Source organism: Chlamydotis macqueenii, chromosome 16 (assembly GCF_036417535.1).
Source record: "Chlamydotis macqueenii isolate bChlMac1 chromosome 16, bChlMac1.mat, whole genome shotgun sequence".
NCBI lineage: Eukaryota > Metazoa > Chordata > Aves > Otidiformes > Otididae > Chlamydotis > Chlamydotis macqueenii.
The window spans coordinates 9384452-9408241 of NC_141571.1; the positions used below are offsets into that span (position 1 = coordinate 9384452).

The 23790-nt window shown below is 42.7% G+C and overlaps 1 protein-coding gene across 2 annotated transcripts in view; it reads left to right on the top strand.

Moving 5' to 3' along the window:
- Positions 1–11144, top strand: part of TSHZ2 (teashirt zinc finger homeobox 2) — a 221243-nt gene extending 210099 nt beyond the window's left edge. For both annotated transcript variants that reach the window (XM_086761048.1, XM_086761049.1), the window contains exon 3: positions 10514–11144. Coding sequence is in view for 1 of the 2 variants with exons in the window: in XM_086761049.1 (XP_086617175.1) it covers positions 10514–10515 (2 nt within the window). In the remaining variant the exon portion in view is untranslated. The remainder of the gene's footprint in view (positions 1–10513) is intronic.
- The last annotated feature ends 12646 nt before the right edge of the window (positions 11145–23790 follow it).

Genomic DNA, 23790 nt, shown 5'->3' on the forward strand with positions numbered 1-23790 from the left:
ATCAGGTGACCGAATTTACAGTCCCTCAGTCATATGACATTTTACTCAGACAAGTTGTCCCACAAATCAAGGGGATTATTTGCCTCAGTAAAAGATGATCAGGTCTCTCTTTTTTGTAACTACGAAATTAAGCCCCTAATCCCGCGAACAGTTAACTACGTACTTACTTCCATTGCCATCTTGTCTCACAAGGCTACTTATTCTAGCAAAGGTAAACATTAATATATTGCATATTTTTGACAAAAGATCAAAATTCAACTGGAATCAAACCAGAAAAAAAATATGCAAGAATTTGTCTAAAATAATGATTTGGCAATTTTTTTAACCCAACTCCATTTCCTTTACACAAATATAGGGTGCGAAAACTTCTATTAATGGGAATGTTTCTAGGAAGAATTTCTGGAAGTATTAATTTGCGCCTGTCTGGCAACTATCTTGAAAGCTGTTTGTAGTTTTGGAAATTATTCAACCAGGGAGCAGTAGAAATGACACGTTATATAGTTGATTAATATAGTAAATAGCAAATTACTGATGGGGGAATAATCAAAGCCATAGTTGCAGCAAATATTTACCTTATCTGATTTCTCTCGGGTTATCCCAGAGTTTTGGGTACCTCCCACAATCTGACACAAAAGGTAAAGAAAAAAAAATTAAAGTAAAACTATTTGTAACACAAGGGAAGGAATAGATTTTTTTTTTCTTTTTGGTGAAAAATTTCTACATATGTGTTACAGTTCTTTATTTTAGCACTCCCTTTTCTTCAGCTAGTAAGTCTTTGTTACAATAAACTTACTGTTCCCCTAGAGTGCTACTGATGTCATTTGTAAACCCATAAGTTTTTCACCCCTCTCCCTAAATTGTTGATGAAAAAGTTGTGAACTACAGCACACAGAAAAAAAAAATCCATCTCTTGAAGGTCAGAGAAGGCAGCGAACGGCCTGAATGGCCGATGGCATCCACGCCTGTCCCGCTCACGCTCGCGTTTTGCCATCCCTGAGCCCGTTGCAGGGCAGGGGCTGAAGCGAGGATGTCCCACCTCTGGGATATCCCTGCTGCTGGACACAAAGCCCTGTTTGCTCCAGCCTTTGCTGGAGCCCTGGACGCAGATTACCCCAAGTAGAGCTGGTTCAGCTGCCCCCTCATCTCCAGGCTGATGCCACCAGGTTTCCGCTCCCATTGTGCTGCAGGTCCAGGTGGGGACAGCACTGCAGGACAGGGTCAGACTCTCTTCTCCCTGCAGTAGACAAAGCAAACTGGCTCTAGATGTGCCTGCTAGAACCTTCTCCTCCAGAAAATGAATGTATTGGCATTTAGGTTTCTTATATACTCACATACAGATATATATATTTGAAATCCCAGCTTTAGAAACTTATGTTGGTGCAGCAGCCTGTGACACAGAATACAAGCTGCTGTGCAAAGCAATTGCCAAATGTTTACATAAACACATAAATAAGACAAATAAATTTATTTTCATTATTCATATTTTCTGCTCTTTCTTTTCCTTTTTATTTATGCTTTAAACAACAGTTACAGTAAATATTATGATAAAAAAATGCCGGCAGTGGACAGGAAGATGATCAAAAAGCCCTGATATAGAGCAATTCATGTTTCTTCTTTACAATCACTAACGAATCTTAACTCGAACCATGTTATGTTCCCATGTGAGTGATAAGCAATGATTTATTATGAAGTGTCACGAAATCGGAATGCCATACAGTGAGACATGAGCTAGTGGAAAATGTGTTCCCTGTTTCCCAGCCTCATTACTCAAAGATGCAGTGTCCTTTTCTCCAAGTCTAATTTACCTGGCTTTTCAAGGCACTCTGATAGCAAAGGAAACGGCACCACGAGTGAAATACCTGATCCGGGCTGTGCCTTCACCTACGGCACCGCTAAACGCATTGCAACGACTAGGAAAAAGGGCCTGCCTGGAAATTCAAAGCTATTGATGTATCAAACATTTGCAACCCTAATGATGCTACCCCCAAAAGCAATTGCTTAGGATTACAGCACCCGTTGCCTCATCAGTACTGTCAGCGCACGAAGAGGGAATGAAACAGGCATCGCGCAGGAGACAAACGGAGAAGTTTTCTTTATGCGTTAGAGTTTCTTCTCCTCTCTAATGATTCCCTTCTCCCCATGATCCTAATTCAAGTAACTGGCATGTGATATATTCTGTAGATAAATCAGCAGCAGAGAGCATGTGCAGCTCTGGCACCGCGGAGTAGGTGATTTACTTGTAGCTCGCACTGAGCGCACTGCTTTGGTTTTTAAGGTGGGAATTTGTGTTTTAAGTGCTTCCTCACAAAGAAAGGAGAAACCAGCATACTGTACACTAACTCACGGAAGCAGCCCTCCTCTCCTACTAATTACTGCTTTCTACAAAAAGTAACCCAGATAGCCATCGTCCTAGATTTCAAACATTTTTCGGGATGCCTCTTTAAAGGCTCTAATCCTGACGGCACTTGAGCTCAGTCAATTCTTGGATGCGAATAAGTGCATCTGCCTAAAGATCAAGATTTAAGTGTGTTTCCACTGTACAGCAGAAAAGAGACATGGATGTGTGAGCCTTCCCAAGGAGGCATGGCTTGGACGGTCTGGGCACGTCGTGGAGCAATCAGAAACACGTGCTGACATGACGAACCTTATTTTTCTGGAAAGGCAAAGCCTCTATCCATTAAAGAAACCCAAATCTTTTTATCCAAAAACATAGATTTAATCACACCAGATTTGTTAAAAAATTTACCAGCAGTAGCAGCTTCAAAACATGATCCCGTTCTACTATGACAAAATGTGATAGAACACCAAAAGTTAAACTGAACAGAATACACTTAAGAACAAATTTATGTCCTGCAAATTCTTTCACGTGGAAAAAAAAAAAATCTTATATCTCGGCATGTTACAACTAGTTCAGTCTGTCTTAAGGCAATAGTAGCAGTTGTTTTTCTTTCAGAAAATGTGGAAATCATCGGAAGAAAATTAACCAGAACTCATCCTTGTCTGAAAGGCTGGGAGTCACAAATTTCAAAAATCTTTTTTCTATAGAAATGCTTTTTACAGAATCTTTGTGAAGTACAATCCAAAGAGTAGTTGTCTTCCAGCACTGACAATGTCTGCTGTTCCAGAGGAGACGGTGTGTGATGTACCATCCTGAAATATTGTCAGCAAGCCTGGAAATATGAAGGCACTTTCATAGCAAGGCAGGGATGAAAGGGAAGAGGTTTGGCTTTGCTTTTTTGTTTTGCTTTATTTCTTAGTCCTAATAAAATCTACCAGTGAGCTCTTAACTTCTCCCCTCCCATTTTGTTCAGCGGAGAAAGGGAACACAATTCTCCTGCAGAAGAGTTTCGGTGTTCAGGAGGGAGGGAAGAGGTACCAGTTCCTTCCTGGAAGTGTTTGCTTGAGCCAGTGACAAGTTGTGTGTCATATCAAAGTATCTCCGAACGCAGAGATAGGGCCAGCATCTCTCCACGCTCGAGTATCCTTTGCTGTCTCGCAGTGAATCTAGACATTTTAATGGCATAGCTCAATAGGTGGGATTGGGAGGAAATCCACCCGCAATAGCCTCTGGTTGGATGATTAAGAAATTCTTTTCAGAATTGAAAAAAATGTGGGGTTTAATCTAACCGGGAATTACACCACAAGGGAAGCAAGGAGGCAATTGAGGAATTGTGCAGCAGTTGAGTACACACTTGCAGATGACAATCTTGCTTCCTTAAGCACCTAAATTAATTGATGAAATCTTACTTTAAGTGACCTGCCAGGACATCCTGACCTCCATCCATGTAAACCTGGGACTTGAACCCACCGCCAGCCTCCAGATGGTTGAACCACAATTGTTTTGTCTTATCTGCTCTAAATTCACTTTTTTCAAGGTGTGTTACAAAAGCTATTTCTCTTCTGGGATACATACAGGTGGCATTTTAAAATGTAGCAAGCACCCAAGTCTACAGAACCTGCTTGTCACAGAAAATGACACAGTTTGCATGTGACCTGTAATGACAGTTTCTCACTGAAAAGAAAACAGAAATTCAGCTATATCTTCCACACTTTGGTTGCAGCTGCCATCAACTAAATCTCTCTCCAAGGGCAGATGGTGCCCTGTACAATGAACAATTTAATCTTTAGCAAATATAGAAACTTTGCCAAAAAAATCCACTTTTTTTTTTTTTCTCCAAGAATAGGCTGTCAATAACATGTGCTCTCAAATGCATTGTGATTTGATGACTATACTTTGTTTATAGGAAAAAAAAAACCAAACCATAAACGTTCTTTCTTTTTTTTTTTTTTTCTTTACAAGCCTGTGTCCCTTCCAAATTCCCCTCCACTGGGCGTTGTTTGTGTGCAGAAGCGAATAGGAGGGAGCAGATAAGTGTCAGGCTATTTCTTTGTGCCTGTTAGATCTCCTGTGTGCTCCTTGTCACTGGACGTGTGTATATCCTACGTCACCTTGAGGCCCAAGCTGAGATCAGGGGTAAAAGCTTGGCCTTTCTCAACACAAGTGGCACAAATCCCACTCTCTCCACCAGCCCAGGATTTCATCGTGTCTGTGTGAAGACACGGGGAGCTGCAGCCCCCCATTTTTCATCTGACTCCGTCTATCAGCAAAACAGCTGAGGCGTGCAGGGAGGTGACATGATTTGCCTAAAGCTATGCATGCCAGATCTCTGAGGGTGGGAAGTGGGGTTTAGCACCCAGCCAGCTCTCCTCTTCCTCTCTCAGCTGCCTCCAAAGGAAGAGAGGATGAGCTGAGCGTGCGTTGCTCCTGGCAGCAGCACTGGATGCCCTTCCTGCACCCTCTCTACGCCCACCATCACTGCATTAGCTGCTTGGGCCCTTGCAAAGACCTGGATTGCCCAAAATATCAGGAAAAAAGAAAATTCTTCTTGCTGATTTTTCTCAGTCTAAATAGCCCCCTGATCTGCAGCACCACACAGGTGAGCAGTCACACGCAGAGGGAGGGAAGAATGGGGCTGCTTCAGCCAGCAGCACCCACCTCCACCCTTGCAGCATCTTTCATTTGCCCTTGTCTTTTGGGGATGTGTCTCATCATTCTTGCTCTTAAAATGCTCCTGGATCCTTCTCCAGTTCACAGGAGAAACTGCCTGCCCTCTGGGGAGCTGCTCAGACTAACAGATGTCAGCGTTTTCACAAGCCGTGTTGTTCAGGTGGATTTGGAGGATCTGACTGTATTTGTTCAGGATGTCTGGTAACCCTAGAGCTGGGCACTGCTGCACGTGTTCAGTACCTCTGAGTGGGCTGCTTTTTGTCCAGAAAAAAAAATATATATATGCTTATGTATAAAGATATATTTAGGTTTGTACATTATAGTGGTATTTGTACATAAAATATGATGTATATGCAGAAAAATGTTTGTATCTATCTCTTAGGCCTCAGGGGCATGACTGGTCCACGTACAGGCCTGCCCCTGAAATGTCGGTGTTGCTGTATCCGTGCGGTCCTGGTGCCGTCAGTCCCCAGCTCCTGGCAGCGTCGGAGCACTGTGTTCACCACGCTGTGCGCAATACAGAGAGGCGTATGCTGGAGAGTTTTGCTGAAACAGGGTCACAGCTACAAAAATCTGTTGTACAAAACTATACACGCAGATATCAGAAGTTTCTGAAAACAAGAAACTCAAAAAGTGAAAGGTTTGGAGGGCTTTTTTGGGCAGATTTCAAGGAGATTTTTCCTTTATACCCCAAAACTCTTGGGCCAGGCCAGCTGAGGTAAATCAGCACAACGTGGTTGACCTGCTGTAGAGAAGGTGCTTTGCACCACCTGCAGAGATGTGCTCTGATGACCTTGCTGCTGAAATCCAGAGGTCTTTTATCTGCCCTTGGCCCTAGCCTCTTAGCAAAGTATCTTCAACAAAGAGTTTTCTGAGAGAAGTGCAACTTAATGACTTCAAGTTTTTATATAAACATGGTTTCCATCATCCCAGGCAGTGAGGTCTCTGAATTCCTCCACCTGGGTGTTACTACAGTCAGACCATTTCGTATTTAGGCAGACACACCCTAGGAACATCCGAGCTAGAGCCCACATTTCTTTTCCGTTATCTTGTCTCACATTCTCGTAAGCTTAGCTCACGGGACAGAAATACAGTTTAGTTTACAACTGAGGAGACCTTTTTCCATACTGCCCTCTCCTTTTCCTGCTGGCATCACATGGAGCATCCACATGTGTTTGGGTGGGTGCTGCACCCTCAGCAAGAACCAAGAGGAGCTAAAAGTACTCATTTTTTTTGTGAGGGTTATTCTTACCTCTCCCAAAATGCTTTCCCACCCTACTAGAGCATGTTTTCTGAAACAAATATGTTCTATTTATTTATTTAATGTGCTGTTAAATGACCTTCTCGAAAGCTATTCCTGCCGCGAGGCTTTGCAATGGATGGGCAGGCATAACTTAAGAGAGCATGCTCCTTACAATCAGGATGAATCATTTGAGTAGTTACTGTTTAGATTGATATAATTTTAGTTATAATTATGGGTAACGAGAAGGCATTTAGAGTCTGTAATATTGTAATTCGTAGTGAGAGGCGTCCTAAACAAAATAAAATACATCCAGATTTGCTTTTTCTCCCTATCTATGCATTATGCACATGAGCATGATTCTTTAAGGAACAGATTTTTCTGCTGCTGTAAAAAATCTAGCAAAAGTAGGTCAAAAATGACATCTAGAGATAACATGTTTGGTAACCACAAAGGGACTGTCTGTGTCTTTCTCTTTGGCCTTTTAAGAGTCCTGTAATTTATTACTGTAGGTACAGCTGCAGTATCAAAAGGTTTTGATCCATAGACTTCTGTGGACTTTGGTGGGTGGATCACAGACACATATTGTCATTTTTATTATTCCATTACACTAATAGAAGATGATAAAATTATATTAGCAAAGATCTGGGAATAAGAAAAAAAAAAAAACACCAAACAAAAAACCACCCACATTATAAACACATAAAGCTGCTGTCATCTGCCTGGCTCTAGAGTACCATCACAACTTGGACCGTGCCACTGGTGTGGTCAATCTTCTCCTGCAGAACCCAAAAAGCAAACAGTGACAACAATCCCCAAGCGAAGGACTTGAGAAGTACCCCATGAGCAGACAGCCCATGTCCTACCCCCCAGCTGCATCACGCAGTTAATGTGGCTTTCGGCCATGGAGAACATGGCAAAAGGAGGCTAGAGAGAGCAACGAAAGCGTGGGATTTGGCAGGTGCGGGCATGTGTGTGTGAAAGAAAGAGCAAGCTCACCGCTGCTCTCCTGAGCCAGGAGCTACGCAAGGGCTAAGGAGCATGGCTGAGCAGCGCCGGTGCCAGCCCGCGGAGGCCGGACACACGCGCGATTAGCTGTTGATGTACAGTTGACGGTTGTCTCGGGTTGCAGATGTGTTTGAGAGTTCCTATTTCAAAGGTTTCACAGCTGTGTTTTTATGGCGAGATTTGAATGGGGAGAGGGAAGCTGTGCCACGGACAACGAGCGTGAAGGTGATTGTTAGAAGGAATCCTGAGTTCTGACACATCCGCACTAAAATAGATACAACTTCTTTACATCTGTTGATGGCTTGAAAATTAATGTTAAAGAAAAGCAAAGCTTTAGTATCTGCAACTGATATTTCACACACGCTGTACAAGACATAAGCATAATGAACACCCTCAACCACATTTTTATAACATAATTTAAATGATGATAGAGTTTTCTTTACAGTACAGGTTGAACTGCATTTCAACAAATGCCCAGGAAGCAACAAACTTCGCCCATCAAGTGCTGTTTCAACATCCAAGCTGCCATGCCCTAGACTGCGGGTGACAAGCTCTCCACATACTCCCTGAATCTCTTAGAGACTTGATAATGAAATACATAAACTATGACCCTTATTGATCAGGACTCACACTAATTAATTTCCCAAAATCCTGTCCCAGCCTGCAGTGATATCAATGCAAAAAATATCCAAGGATGGAGACTTTGGTTGGCCAAAAGACCTAGGGGTGAAGCACTTATACCATTGAAATCAATGCCAAGTCCCAATTGATTTCAGTCATGCATGGATGCTGCTATTAGTCAAGTATATGGACACTTCACCTCAAAAGTGTATACAATTGTCACAAACGGCTTTTACAGCAGTGCTAAACCAAAACAGCCTGCACATACGCAGCAGTGCAGAGAATCTCCTCCAGCTCCCGAGTGCTTTGTTCTATCTTATCTTTCCTCCAGCAGCAAAACCATTTGAAGAGGTTTCCACCCTTCCCCACTGGCTGTGCAGTCCCAGCCCTGCACTGAAGTGTTTGTGTGCCCCTTGTGAGATGCGTCAGGGACGGCTCCAGTTCTCAGCTGGGGTGGTGCAGACCCACAGACGGTTGCAGGGATGCAGCTGAGGATTGTACCATACCGTGGGGTGTAAATGATAAGAAGAGCCAAGAGCTTCTGAAGCAGGGTTGTTGCCAGAAGAGTGTCTCGTGGACCTACACCCTGACTGATGTGTCTCTGAGGAGCTCTGCCAAGGGTTAACAATGTCCTTCACGTTGCTCTGTGCATGCTCCCCTTATGGTGTAGTAGCGACCAGGAATATTACTAAGCCGATGTTACAGCTGGTCTAATACAACAGTCTAAGGACCTTCCTCACAATAAATCAAAAAGAAAAGGAGGCGGGTGTTTGGCTTTTCAGTTTTCCAAGTCAAACCCTTGATAAATATATCCCACTGGCAGGAACCAGTACTCTGCAGTTACTTTGCTTCAAACCAAGACTCCTTCCTAGATTTAGCACTTTTAGTAATACTACATGCTGCTTAATTGTCCTAATGGCATTCTGAAGGCAGCATTGAATCAATCAAGAGTTATCGCTCCTGCACTCAGCTGTTTCACCGCCACCCCTCATGCTGGCCTATGCAGGACCAGCCCATAGTTTCTGTGTCCTGCATCCATGAGTTAGGCAGATGCTCTGCACATCAGAGCTGGACATGATCCAAGGCAGGACTTGTGTGGCATGCCACAGGTAGCTTTCCAGCCTGGCAAAGGCTGCAGAATCTACTTGGAAAGGTAAAGACAAAGGCCTGTGCCATCTCTGGAGTCTGCACTTCAACCATTTGCTGAGGATGATTCCGCAGCTGAGAACTTGGCCACAGAAGCAGAGCCAGCTCATGGCATTGCTGTATTTCAGCTCTCAGCTTTACAATAGTAAGATTCTGGACTTCTTTAAAACTTGAACATGTAAACTGACAAAGCTTTGTCCTTTTGCAGTGAAAAAAAAATAATAGCTTTGCAAAATGTGACTTGCTCTGGAGCATTACCTCTGAAACCTAAAGACAACATTTTAAAGTGTCAACAAGGATTGCTTTTAATATCTTTTACGTGGGAATAACGAGCTAAGGTATTCACCACAATTTCAGACGGACTTCCATGCATCCTCTGTTGCCAAAAGTCTCTACATTCAGCTGCCAAAAATTTCTTCCCTTCCAACAATTTCTCCATAGCAGATTTGGGTTGCCAGTGCGAAACTCAGCATCACTATGAAAAATGAAAAGGTGAAGATATTGTAAAATAAACCAAAGTATAAACTAAATAGCATGGAGTCAATGGACTTTTTTGTTCTCATATGGGATTTTTTTTTAAAGCTGAGTTTATTTTACTTTAAATAAAGCTGCTACTGAATTTCCAGTTGATTTAGCCAGAACACAAGGAACACACCACAGGATTTGCGTTGTGTTTGCTGAAATGTCCGTGGCCTTGAACAGATAATATATTTTTCAGTAACATATTTCTCTTTGCCCGCTGTTGATGTTTTTCCCTCTGTGCGCTCTCCAGATTGACTTTCACTCTACTTCTTGCCTGCCTCATTTCTCACCCTATTTTTCCAGTTGTTTTTTTCTACTGCTTTTCTCAGTATCTTTCTCCCAAGTTATAAGTAAAACAGAACTCAACTTTGAGCTGAACTTTTAAACCCACATCTTAAAATTAAGTAAAACAAGCACCTTCTGTCTCTATATAGAAGTAACTTCACAACTTGAGTCACTTAGCGCTTTTAGGAGATGCAGAATGGAAAAGGTGCATTGGAAGAACGGCAGCTTTTACTGTGGGGAGGGGAGATGCCTTAACAGCCAGAAATAACAGAGCAGTAGCTGAGTAATTCAAACACAATGTGGGTACCAAGATCTCCAAACTCATCATGACAATTTTAGAGCATATTCTTGGCTGGTAGTAGAAAGAAGCTCATTGTATTGTCCAGGTTTAACCAAGATGAGAGAAAAGCAAAGCTGCAGAGTAATACGCTCGGTGGGCCAGGCAGAGCCGCAGCACCAGTTGCGATCTACCCACTAATCCCTGCACAGTTACGGCCGTAAGGAGCTGGTGGGTTTTAGTCACACCTGTGTCCTTTCCTTTGTGTGAGCCTATGGGTGGACAATGTAAAGCAAAGCTGACCTGTTTTCAGAAATTTCTATTGACAAAAGTACATGTTCAATAAAATCTGGAATCGTGATTAAACACTTGGTAACGATAGTTGTTGTTGTTATTCTGCTTGCAGGACAAATGCCTTAGTTCCAGCTCTCCAGCCCAGGCTTCCCGCACCCAGCCCGCCTCTGCGCGCGTCACTCCGATCCTGACATTGAACTCACAACAACCCGGACCAAGAAGACTGCCAAAAAAACTCCCGCTATTCTTCTTCATCCTCACTAACAATTTGGTAATGAAGTATTGATTTCCACTCCCCTGCCTATGGACGATATTAGATTTTCATTGATAAACTGCACTGGGGCTGTCTGGTCTCCACTGTCCCTTTTTGCTGTCACTAAAACAAAGTGCCACTGAAGTAAGATAATGACTGAGAACATTGATGTACTTATTTCGTCAATTTGTAACACTTGACAGGAAAAAAAAATTCTTCATAGTTTAATGTCCAAGTGTGCTACACAAGATGCAGTCACACTGGAAGCTTTACTTTTCATGGTAATGTCCATTTCCTATTTATAACCCCTTTGGGATAGTTTGTCTAAAGGAAATGTTTCTATTCTGTGCAGCTATTACTGTTGCACCTGGGTTGCCCAATCCAGTCATTGCACTAGGGATCAATACATCACAGTAAGTACAAGAATTATTAAGTTAAAACAGATTCTGAGCCAAAAAACCTCTGAACAATGTTAATCTTCTGTGCAAGTTGTTCAAATAGTTATGCTTAACCATGTTGCTGCCAAAGATTTGTTTAAAATGGGTTATTTTCCGTTTGTATTATTCCTCAGATATATATATATTTAAATCTCCATTACGGTTTATGACGAGACATATGTGATGGAGTGATTTTTAAACAAAAGTACTATTGTTAGATTATTGAACATTATATAAATATAGGTATATCTATATATAAATATCACTATATAAATATCTATATATAGATATAGAAGAATAAAAGTAAAATTCCTTTCTCAGTTAGGTGAGTGTAAATCTAAAGCTCTCGGTTGTAGTCAATGGAGTTACATTGGATTTATACCACCGTAATTGAGATCAGAATCTGGTCTTCACGCTCTCTGTCCGGCCTGGCTCGTACTGCCGGCGCGGACGGGCTGGAAAGCACAGCTGTCTTCAAGTCAACCGAGACCTGGGAGAAAGGGGCTACAAAGATGGCAATTTCAAATTTGCGCTTGTAACTTTTTTCATTAAAACTTTGAGGTCCCAATTTTAATTTGTGGAATATTCACGTTAATAATGAGATCTAATTAAGACATCCATTAAAAGCCCGTTAAAGTTAATTTAACGTAAAAATTCCAATAGAACTGTATTAGATTTTCTCCATTAAATTAACGTTATGGATTTTTAACGGATGTCTTAATTATACATTATTATTAACGGGAATACTGTATTACACAGATTAAAATTGGGTCCCGCGTCAACTCACAAAAATCTTCCTGGATACGCTAATGTCACAAATCTCACCTTACCTAGTGCACTGCTTGGGAAATCAGGTGCAGCCCTGTTTACTATCGCCAAGCATTTCCTCCCAGCGAAAGCAACCTCCAGTAGACAAATCCATCTCTGCACTTAACGATGGACTTCTCTTATTCTCAAAGGAAAAATAAGGCTGGATCAAGTTGTAAATTGCTGCTCCGTTGCAAATGAAATATTCAAAGTATGCTAGGCACAAGTTGAGAAGGGGATCTTTCTCAAATAAGAGAGGGCTTTGGGATGTCTTTTGCTATTGCTTTATTTTAGATGTTCAAGGATGTAACTGAAATGCAGGATTCACAAAATCAGGCTAAATATTGTTTGCTGCATTCCCCGTGGCTTGTGCAGAAGGGCCTGTTTTGGCATTGTTTGGGAAATTTTGACATGATCCCTAAACTCAACATGGAGGAGAAAAAAAAGACCCTTCTTATTTACCTCCTAGGGAAAGTGTTGCCCTTATGCCACATATAATAGCAAATTGCTTTTTTTATGGCATGCATAACCTAGATGGGAAAAAATATGGCGCTTGAGGGAAGGAGGGAAAAAGTAAATGAAGTTCCAGGAATGTCATTCTGAAGTAATGAGGCATGGACAGAAAATATACCCCTCACATCATCGGATTGAGATGGCAGTCGAAATAGCTTCATTGAAGTGTCAGCACTCATCCATCAATCAATCATCCACAAGGAAAAATAGCGACAGTACAACGGGGCGGCTTTTATGGGATTTACTCATGGGCATAGGGAATAGCAGCTCAAATGTAGTTCTGACATGAAAAGCAAGGTGCTGATATTATTTTTTATGATGGGAGGATCATAAAGTGAATTGAGAACAGTGAGGTCTGTCTTTGCTTAACCTATTCAACTGGAAATGAACGGAGCTCAACTGGAAACGAGCAGAGCCTTCAGATGGGTTAAGATTGAAGCCTGCACCGTGCTGAGCACCGGCCATTGACAACAAAATTCTATTAAAGCAAAATCAATGCATTAGCATCGAGCTCCTCAGAAGCTGTTAAATTGCACAGCCCAGTTCAGAGTTATTAAGTGAAGTTGCACAAGGTGGGTCCTGCGGCACGGACCCAAAGGCAGCGCGCACGCTGCGGTAAAATGCCACTTGGGAGAAACCACATGCGTATCTCCAGCCCCGCTCCTTTCCCTGAGCTTTTGGGTGCTCTAGAAAAAATATTGACCTTATTGCAGCATCCGATGGGTGAAATTCCCACCAACTTCAGACGGCCCCAATCCTGCACCGTGTCGCATCTGGGCATTTTGCCATCTCCTTCAGTAGGAACCCTCCATGCTGCAAATTTTGCCGCTTGCAGCTGCGTGGATACCGACACAAGCTGCTGCCGGGAGCGAGAAGTCCTCTTCCCGCAAGAGAGCGGCCCTACAGCATCCTGGGCTGGGGCTCCTCGGGGTACCAGCTGCTGGGTTTTGGCAGAAAAGAGGCTTCCGTGATACCCCATAGCTGGTGACCCCATAGCGGGCTCGTGGTGACAATAGGAAGCACGATCCCACCATCAGCCACCCCAGCCCCAGCTATGCCAACACCTGAGACCCCAGAGCTGAAAACCTCCCTCAAGGTTTTTGGGAGAGCCAGTCCCCTCAAGGGAGGTCTGGCTGGCCCAGCAGCGTATTTTGCTCAGGAAGCATCGCTCCGGCACTGGCAAGTGCAGGAACAGCCACTTCATTTCAAATCTGGCCACAAACCTTTATTACACAGTGCTAAACCTTGATTATTTTGCCCGCATCACTGTCCTCTGGGAACATTTTAGGTACATATTTGAATTAAGTGATTTTTTTTTTTTACAATATGATATAAAAAAAGAAAATGTACGTCTCTTCTCTCTTTCTCTGTATGAAACTGGATAAGTTGATAGTTTATCTGTCATATAAATCAGGTAACACAGAAAATCATTGCATCTTTTCTCTGTTGTATCTACTCAATATCTATCGTTCTGACTTTTATTCTTATTGGAGATCATCAAAACATTAATTAAAAGCCTGGTGATCAAACAGCCGAATATTTATGATTCACGTCCTTGCTTATTAACAAGTGGCATATTGATACACCACACATCCAAGCTGTTTATGCTCTTGCACTGCAATAAAGCAGTAAGAATTGTTACCCTTACACACTGCTTTGAGAGATTTATTCAGAAACTACAGCTCCCTTCCTGCCACCAGCCATGTCAAAATAAGCCATATCACCTTAAAAAAAAAAAATAGTTCTATTTTAAAAGAGGGAGATGTAATTAGCATCTCTTTGGAGCCTAATATATAAAAATTTCAGTGGCCCAGTCTCAGGTGTTTTTTCCAGGCTCTTGTTGTTTAAGCTGAGAGGGAGAAGGACACTTAACTTTAAAAATGGCTGTCATTAGTACAATGATAATTGTTGGTTTAAAAAAAAAAAAATCTTTGAGAATCTGCTAACAAACCTGCCCAGTAATTACTTGTCAATGCAACTTATCATGGATTTTATTACCTACTTGTAAAAGTATTTACAAGACTGACCTCCCTAGCTTTTTTAGCGATCATGGAGGATATAAGCAGTCATTTTAAAAATCAATAATTATATATTAACAACATAGGGGTTGAAGCCTTCCAAGCCAGTTTTAAAGGCTATTGAGTCAACTCACACATTCAGACGGCAATGATTGTTTCCCTAATTTTTGGTCTTTTTTTTCTTTCCTTAATTGTGTTTTGATAAAGTGCCATATTTATTGACTAATTTATACCCACATTTCAGTTCCTAAAATAGAAGGGAATATTCCCACTGGGAAGCATCCATACAGGCCTTGCACGGAAAGCAAGCTGCCCTCGGTGATGGGGAAAGCACAAAAGTGTCAGAGTCTGGACCCAGGCAGCCTCCGGGTGAGAGCTCGAGCGATTTGCTTTCCGCAGGCTTGCTCTCCGCTAATTACCAACGCCCCGATCCTGCCACGAAGGCGCTGCTCTGGCTCAAGCACAGCAGCCCAGGTCAGCCCGCTGTTTGGTCTTGCTGTGAATGTTACCTTGTGATCAACGCTGTTGAGAAAACACAAGTGAATGAAAGATGACAACCTGGTTTTTGGCATAGATATTTCCCCCAGTGAAGAAATGACTCTTTCTTCAGTGCCTGAGGCCAGGCTGGGCTGAGGCCGCGTCCCCATCCCCATCCCCTCCGCGCCCGCCATCGTAACTCAGGCTGGAGCAAGCACCTCGGCTAAGTGAAAGTGGATCTCCGTCACACAGGGCTTTTGTCTTCCCAAACAGATATACGATGCAATTTATATTTAAAATTTTCTCTATAAACACAGTATTGATCACAGATTGCAGATCAATATGTTGCAATTACAGCAGGCTTTAAAGGCCATCTGTCCCCGAGCAAGAGCACCGATGTAACCACCTCTATATATTTTGAAAAAGTGCTACTGGTCTGTGCCCACCTTCTTACAGCACAACCTGACACATTATTTTTGCTATGGAACAGGAAGCTGTGTTTAGGAGCTACAGAGTTGTAATTCCTGGTTGCTGGCCACCCAAGAGGGACCTCAGACCAGCTTCTCTTCGGGTTTCAAAGTCACAACAGGGTCAACACCGCCGCGGCCTTGCTGGCCTGGTTTTCCTGCTCCCCCTCACAATTTATTCCACAGGTTGCAGCTTTCCTTTTTGCCTAACCTCTGTCCTCAGTTAAAAATGATCAGCAAGAGGTTACTGAATTTCACTAAAACTACAAACTTTTCAGTGATGGTGCTGAAGAGTTTGAGGTGGACATTGGTTGGTGTAAACTGCGCCTTTTGTGCGTCTGACAGACTGGACCACCGCAAACGTAACATTTTGAAACTTGCAACTAAATAATAAATGGCATGCATCTAAAAGCAGATTTTGATTCACATTTCATCAAACTGAGGTCCTAATTTGTGAGCACTTGTAGTCAAGACAGGTTTTTCGGTTGGTGGGCCTGGATGAGCACTAGGCAGTGATTCCAGAAAGAAACGCTTCCTGGATTTCCTTTTTTCCTCTTTCCTTGTTATTTCCCGCAGTAGCTGACTTCACACAAGCACACAGGATTTAGGATTTTGTTCTCCAATTGCCTCCTGAAGGAAAGTGAAAGTATAGAAAAATTAAAAATAATGGGTTTATGGTGCTAGCAGAAGCCAACAGACCTTTGCAAATGAACACGTGCCAAGTGTAAAATCCCGGGGAGGAGGCGCGCATCCCACACGCGCCGTGCTGCATCCCACCGGCACGTTCCTAACCAGCCCCGCAACCGCCTCCCTGCCATCTCATTTCAGTCTTCAGCTTTATTTATACCAGCTTCTAAAAAAAAAACAGAAGCCAGATTCTGAATTCAGTTATTCTGATGTAAATCCAGAGCTACTCCTTCGAATTCGGTGTATTTACACAGTTCCAAACACTGGCCTCATGATCCTAACCTTGGATCCCTAACATGTTTAGGTGATTTTGAAAACAACTTCAGCAAACAGTCTCCAGCTCCGTGCAGATTAGATCTGAGGCACTGTCTGCGCTTCAGAAGTTTTATAGCTGTGTCAGGGAAGTGATTGCAAAACTTTGTTATTGATGTGACCATGCTGGTAGAAGTCCTAATGTAAGAACAGTTGTATCGCTATAAAGCACTTTATACTGGTACAGCTTATTTTGCTTTGCTGGACCACTTTCATACCAGTACAAGCACTTTTACCCCGGTATACTTCACTCTACGCTAGCAGTCATTTTTTGTTTTAATTATGCCGACAAAAAACGTGAAGAGTAGATAAAGTTTAAGATGACACTGTTGTTTCTTGTACCAAAGTGTCTGTACAATATTTTCTTTGAGAGTATTTTTAAAAGTGAAATAGCTGTACCACTGGACTTAACTGCAGAGTAATAAACTTCCAGTTCATCGTCACTCTCAGCTCGTGAAATGTCTTCAGGCCTTTGTAAAAAGCCCTGTTTGAGACACAGATTAAATACTAATCCTAGCAGGTCGTACGTCTCCTCTTGAGTTCATACCATCTAGCTGAGCAAACTTTTTTTTTTCTGTTTTGATCTAAGTAATGACAACAAATTCCTTCATTAGATCTCTTAGATGAGATAGCAGGGAAAAAAAAAAGATGAACATTTTTTAAAAAGAAAATAACATCTTGCAAAAGTGCAGCTACACTAAATGCAAGGAATGCTTTCCCTTGAAAGCCACAGGCAGGCATCAGCCCCAGGTGAAGGGATGCATTTACGGCACCTAAACATCCACGCAGTCCTCTTAAATGTGGAAGATTTATATGGGCAATGCTTTTGATTACTAACTGGTCCATGTAACATTAAAAAAATACATGTCTGTATGTAGCTAGGTAGATATGCAGCTACACACACATCTCTGCCCCCGTATGCATTCGTACATTCGTCCCTACACCGGCACGCCGTGTGCTGCGGATCTATTTATAAACAGGCGAGGAGTCTGTGGCTGAAGTAACAGCTGGGCACTGTTGGCACCAAGCGAAGCAGCAGATATCTTCAGGATGTACAGTGCAGTATTTTGGCTTTATAATGCAGCAAATGCTGGAATGTGCAATACAGGTTGCAAAAGCTGACAAGCAAAACAGTTCTTCTTTGGCTCAGGGTACTTCACTGTCATATGCCTCTGGTACAATACGCCCTTTTGTCAGTGCTCAGGCACCACTTATTAGTCCTTCATTGTCTTTTTTTTCCTGTACATTTGTTTTGGTTTTTTATTGTCTTGAATACATCAGCACAAATCATACAAGAACCATCCCCATTTCAAATAACAGAGCATAGTTGGCCATAACAGTAAATTTGACAGTTTTGCTCTGCCCCAGCGCTTGTGGTATGTAGTAAGTTTGGTATTGGCAGCATCTTCAGGTCACATCTGAGACCCACAGTGTTAGGTCTAGAATTTTGTTTTAAAAATTAATAAAAAAAAAGTCAGAAGGTCATTTCTCTTAAAAAAATGTATATACTACAAATGGCAAAAAGGAAAGATTAAATACATTTTTTATATTAACAACGCAAACGGGACTCCTTTCCGAGAGGACTCGCGGTGACTTTCTCTGTAGAATGTTTCAGTGCTTATGCACTCATTTTGTAACAAGTGCATGCTGTACAGAACATATTGCCTGTATCCTGAGAGCAGAGGGGGGCCAAGCTGCTTTCCATTGTGCACTGCAGCTTGTTCGGATGAGAAGTTACGCCTTCGATGCATTTTTATACTGTACATATTTGTATATATTAACTATATTGCCATGTTATGAACACAGATTTTGTTATATTTGCTTGTTTCAGTTTCCTACAAAAATGGGTCCATGACAGGGGATATTATTTTTTTTTGTATAGAAAATATGCTTGTAATTTTTGTTTGTTTTCTTGGTCATCATCTTTTAATGGTTCATAAAGGAATTCGAGATGAGTTTTTGGAGGAACTCTGAGAAGCAAGTCTGTGTTTGCATGAGACCTGCCCAGTTGCTGGCTGTAAGGGGGGGCGGGGGGAAGAGGGGAAATCTAAGTCAAGTTTTGCTTTTAAAGCATGCTTAGTCCCATGGGAAAACTCATACATGTACAATTATTCTCTTTGTATTTTATCTAATAGTGCCTGGATTTTTTTTTAATGTCTTCTTGGAGGAACAATTCATAATTGTCAAAATTTGAAACATTAGCTTAATTTTGTTTTCATGACCTCTCATTTCTCCTCCTTATTTATTTTGTTGCTGTTTATAATGGGCCCCAAGGCCATTTCTGACATTGCAGTGTTCTTCTTCCACATTAAGGATGTTTTTAAAATTACTAAGATTATTGAGCCAACAGGCTGTTTTAATCAAAACCATGTTTCACTTGGTTCTGATGATTATGAATGGTCCTTACGATGGAAAAAGCCCTTTCTGCTGGGAGGACCGTACCATCTAGTGGCCCTAAAGCTTCATCGCAGAGATGCATCTTCCCAATATTTACCATCTTTCTCAAAGCCTAGCTGGCAATTCTGCTTCAAATTATTTGCTTATTATAACTAACTTAAACTAAACAAATTGATAATGTTAATGGCATTTTTTTCTTTGGTTGATTGCTAAATAAATTCATATAATTTATACTAGAAGAGATTACTGCTTTTATTGTTTTGGATTCCCCCAAACCAATTATTAACAATCAGAACTACATATCTCATTAAATTTAAATCAAGTCAAACCTATTTATCCAAGGCCTTTTCTGATTTACAGGAAGATGACTGTATTCCAGTACATTTAAGATGTATTTCTGTGTATGATTTTGCAGCACTGAAATCTATTAACAGTGATTTTTTTTTGTTCTGTATTTTTACCACAGTAAATATATTGTAAAAAAAAAATAATCCCTCAACTTTACCACAGAAAATATTACTTTTTATGCCCAGTGATTTTTTTTTTCAATAAAATCACTGCAGTTTTAGAACTGTAATTAAAGCCCTGAATAATAGATCACACATCTTTATCTGTTGTGTTTAAAAGGAAAAAAAATAGCCCAAACTGTTCACATAATCCTGAATGCCTCATTTCCATAAAAAAGGTTTCTATACATATATTATTTACATTTTTAAACATGGTAATTCTTTCCTTTGTGGCATAAAATGTCTTTTTTCCACTGCAGCTATTGGAAAGCGACTGCTCACATCTGAAATGTTATCGTAATTTGCATCAGGAAACCCAACTGCAGACATTAAGGACTTGGGTGTGTTCAATTATGATTTTGCTGGAGGCTGTCCCTCATTTTAATGCTGCACTCATTGAACTACCTTTCTGAAATCTAGCTGATACGGTTCGCCATAGACATGCTTCACAACATCATTAGCTTTGCAAATGGCTTCATTTCAGTCAATGCAGACTTCAGTTTTGGCCAATTGTAAAATGGAAATTTGAAAAGGAAAAAAAAAACAGATGCACTTAAAACATGAAAAGAATTATTTATATGATAAAAATATATTTAGATTTTCAAAGCACAAGACTGAACAGAAGTGCTCTTTTTATGCTTTCTGAAGATGTTACTGTTAAAAGTCTTTCTACATCAGGCTTAATAAATCTGTAATGACATTTGATGGATTGATTTTTGTGTGGGTTTTTCTTTTTTTTTCCCCCCCTTTCTTTCTCTGCAGAGAAAGAAAAAGACTGACCTGGAGAGGCTGTGGGAGTAAAAAACCACAGGAATGTGCCTGTTTCAGTAAAACTCACGAATGATTTCTAGCAGCCTCCCTTCCCCTAAATAATAATCACTTAAAATAAGAAAAAAAATCCAACTACACCACCCTGCATTTGTTTCTACAGATCTTTTTCTTTCCCTCATCTGGCTCCTCTGACCACTCCATGCCCGGGTTATTTATGGTGTAATCTACAGCACGGCATTGGGCTGCTGTCACACAAATTCAAGGCTCGCTGGCCATAAACCAGGCATGATTGAGATACCACACACCCTCCTCTCCAGTGCTCCACCTCAGACGGATGGCTCTGTTTAACACTTAGTTTCCCTAAGCGCTCCCCCGTCCCCCATAACATCCCCCCGAGCGGGGCCATGTGTCACGGCAGCGCACACCACTGCCGTCCCCGCCGCGGTGGGTTATTTACTGCCCACGAGTCAAAGCTCTCTGCAGTAGAGATTCCTGAGACTTGTACTCATTAAATTTTGATGGGTACAGTATCACCTGTTAGCCACATTTAATTGCCACTGCTCCTCCTTGTTGTGATAAAACATACGATGAGCAGCAGAGTCCATCTCCAGAGAGCCCAGCCGGCTGCGGGCAGCCACAGTCCCGAGGGCAGAGCGTCCTCCCCACGCTGCTGCCAGCCTTTCTGTCCCATCCACATGCTCTCCAGTCACTGAAGGAGAGGGCAGCTGGCCCCACTCAGAGAGGGGGAGTGCTGGATGTGTCCCCCATCACCCTTCTCCTTGTATTTCCTCCAAATCTCCTGCCTTTCCCAAGGCATGGACCAGGTCTTAAGGTCTGGCCAGCCTGGCATGGACCAGTGGCCACTCATCCCTTCTTCAGCCACCCAGCCCCAATGCGCGGAGCCAAAGCCGGCGAAAGGCTCCATATCCTCCTCACCCCACCACCCACTCCTTGGTGTGACTGCCCTGCACCCACGCAGACCCACAGCTGACCTGCACGAGCTGCCCTTCAACTTCCACACGCTGGGTAGCTCATTAGCAGATACAAGACAGTGCCTTGGATCCTGCAACATTGACTTTTTTTTTAAAGTTTTTTTTTTTTTTTCTAAAAGGAATATATTGCACACATTTCAAGAAACCCCTCTAGGGTAAAATAAAAAATATATATAGATGGCTAAAATAACAAATGAATCATAAAACTTAGAGATGGAAAAGGACTATTAGATCATCCAATTTATCTTGCTGTCTGCCAATACAGGTTTGTTCCCCACAGACCGCTCCCCAGGGCTTTGTCTAGCCTTTCTGACTTAACTCCAGCACGCAGGGTCCTCTGCCACTTTCCTGGGAAGAACAGTTAATGGTTTAGGCATGTTTTATCGGTGCAGGGCCAAATGCTGGCCTGAAGGGAGCCTCACCTGCAAGGCGCACAGGCATTGACCCGAAATATTTTAATGACTCCACGAAGCAGCAATACGCACGCCACTTGAGCGCGTTTTCACCTCGTGCCCTCACACACAACTGCCAGCCCACACCACCCCGTAAGGCTGTGGAGCCAGGACCACGGTCCCAAAAGCCCCACATCCGGTCTATCCTGGAGCCCGGGGCCCAGCCAGATGGGCAGGATCGGGGCTGGGCAGGACCAAGCGCCTCCGCGTGCTGTAGCATTCCCGAATTGATGGAGACTGCCAAACCAGCTGTAGGCAGCTCTCAGCAGGCTTAAGAGACTGTTCTAATTTATTCCAAGGGTTTGAACTTGCATCCTTTTTTTTTTTTTTAATTATTGGTGATACACTCCAACAGAAGAACAAACAAACAAATAAAATCAACCCTTCAGCTTCTCAGATGGATGTTTTGGCTACAGGGCAACTTTGAAAGCTGGTTCAATTGTTTTTGCTTTCATTTTTTTTTTGCTGCTTCTTAAAACTGTCTTGATTTAATAAAAGTTAAATGTTTTCATAGGAAAATCAGGCTGGGTTGTTTGTGATTCTTTTATGTACAACACGAATATTACATTATTCAACAATTCATGAATAAATTTAATTCCGTCTACCTTTGCTGAATGTTTTACAATTTAAATAGCTGGTCTGACAGAGAAGTCCAGGTACTAAGGATAGATCAATTAGCTCCAGAAGGGCACCAAGGTCATGGTACGAAGGACTTCAGTTGGGACATCACCAGGTCTGTGGGAGGCAGGAGAGGAGAGCCTGGGACCAGGGCCTGGGCTTTGTCACAGGATTATCCGATTCACCTTCCCAAGACACCACAGAAGGGGAAGAACCCATGGGTCGCTCCGAAATGTAAAAGCTCAAAAGCGCCACCCGAGCTGGCTGCCCCTCACAGACAGTCCCATTCACCATCCCAATCCCCTCCACGAGTGAGGGATTCCCAGGGCCAGGGCACACACTGAGCTTTCCCAGGACATTGTGCAGAGCTTTGCCCCGCGTTTCTGAGTCAGTCCGGGGCACGGCTGCTGGGCACACCACACCCGGCACAGCAGCTTGAGGGGTTTATGTCACTCAGGGCAGTTTATTAGTGAGATTTATGGTCAGGAAAACAAAAGTTTAGAGGAACAAAAGGCAACCCTACATACCCTCAGCATCTGCTCCTGGCTCACGCCAATTCAGCCCCAGCTCAAAGGCAATTCTGGAGCAAACCGAGCTTTTAACTGGGCTCCTGACCTCAGGCTGTCCTGATGGAAAGAGAAGTAACAAATATCACAAGAAAAACAACCCAAAACACAGTATAAAAGTTCAGGCTGTATTAAGCTGCTCTTCACTACTGTGAAGATCTTGCCTTGTTCATATGAAGGAGTTGAGGCCCTGAGGATGATGATGGAGAGCTTCCTGGGATGCAGCACACACAGACACCCTCACCCAGGGCAATGAGCTGGGAGAGCCTCTCCTCCTGCACCCACCAGTTCACACAGCATGTTGGGTTGGCAGCTGTGCACAGGACCAAACTTTTATCACAGCTGGCAAAGAGAACCAACCATGCCAGCCAGCTGCCAGACGTAGGCTATGCCTACATGGGGACCGAACGGGGCCCTCCTCAAATGACCTCTGCTCATCTGCCCTGTTTTGGGTGATCAGCAGCACGCTTGGCACCGCAAACAAGTGAGCGGGCAGAGAGATGTGCTCACAGAGGACTCAGTCAATAAGAGGATACAGTGGTAGGGTAAATGCAGCACAAAACAAGGTGAGAGCTCTCAGCAGGTACCCAGCTCCCCACTGCCCTGGAACTGCACCATACCTTAAACACCAGCATACCTTAAACACCCTAACAGAGTTCTTCATCAAGCTGTGCTTTGGGGAAACAAAGTTCACATACCACCTTTATTTTTTCTCAGCACATCAGACCTTGTCATGGTTGTGCCCTACTCAGCAGCTAAAATATCACACAATCGCTCACTCACTCCTCACCACCTCCTGCAGTGGGATGGGGAGAAGAACTGGGAAAGAAAAGAAGGCAAAATTTGTGGGTTGAGATAAAAACAGTTTAAGAGAACAACAGAGGAAAAGAAAACAGAGAAGGAAAACAAAAACAATAACAGAAAATACTACAGCACATACCTCACAGTGCCATAGCTCACAGCAGATGCTGATGCCCAGCTCCCTCCCAGGCAGCAAAAGCTGCTCCCCCAGCACCATCCCCAATTTATACACTGAGCATGAGGTCACACGGGGTGGAACAGCCCTTGGGCTCATTTGGGTAACCTGTCCCAGCTGTTGGCTGATCAGTAACCTAC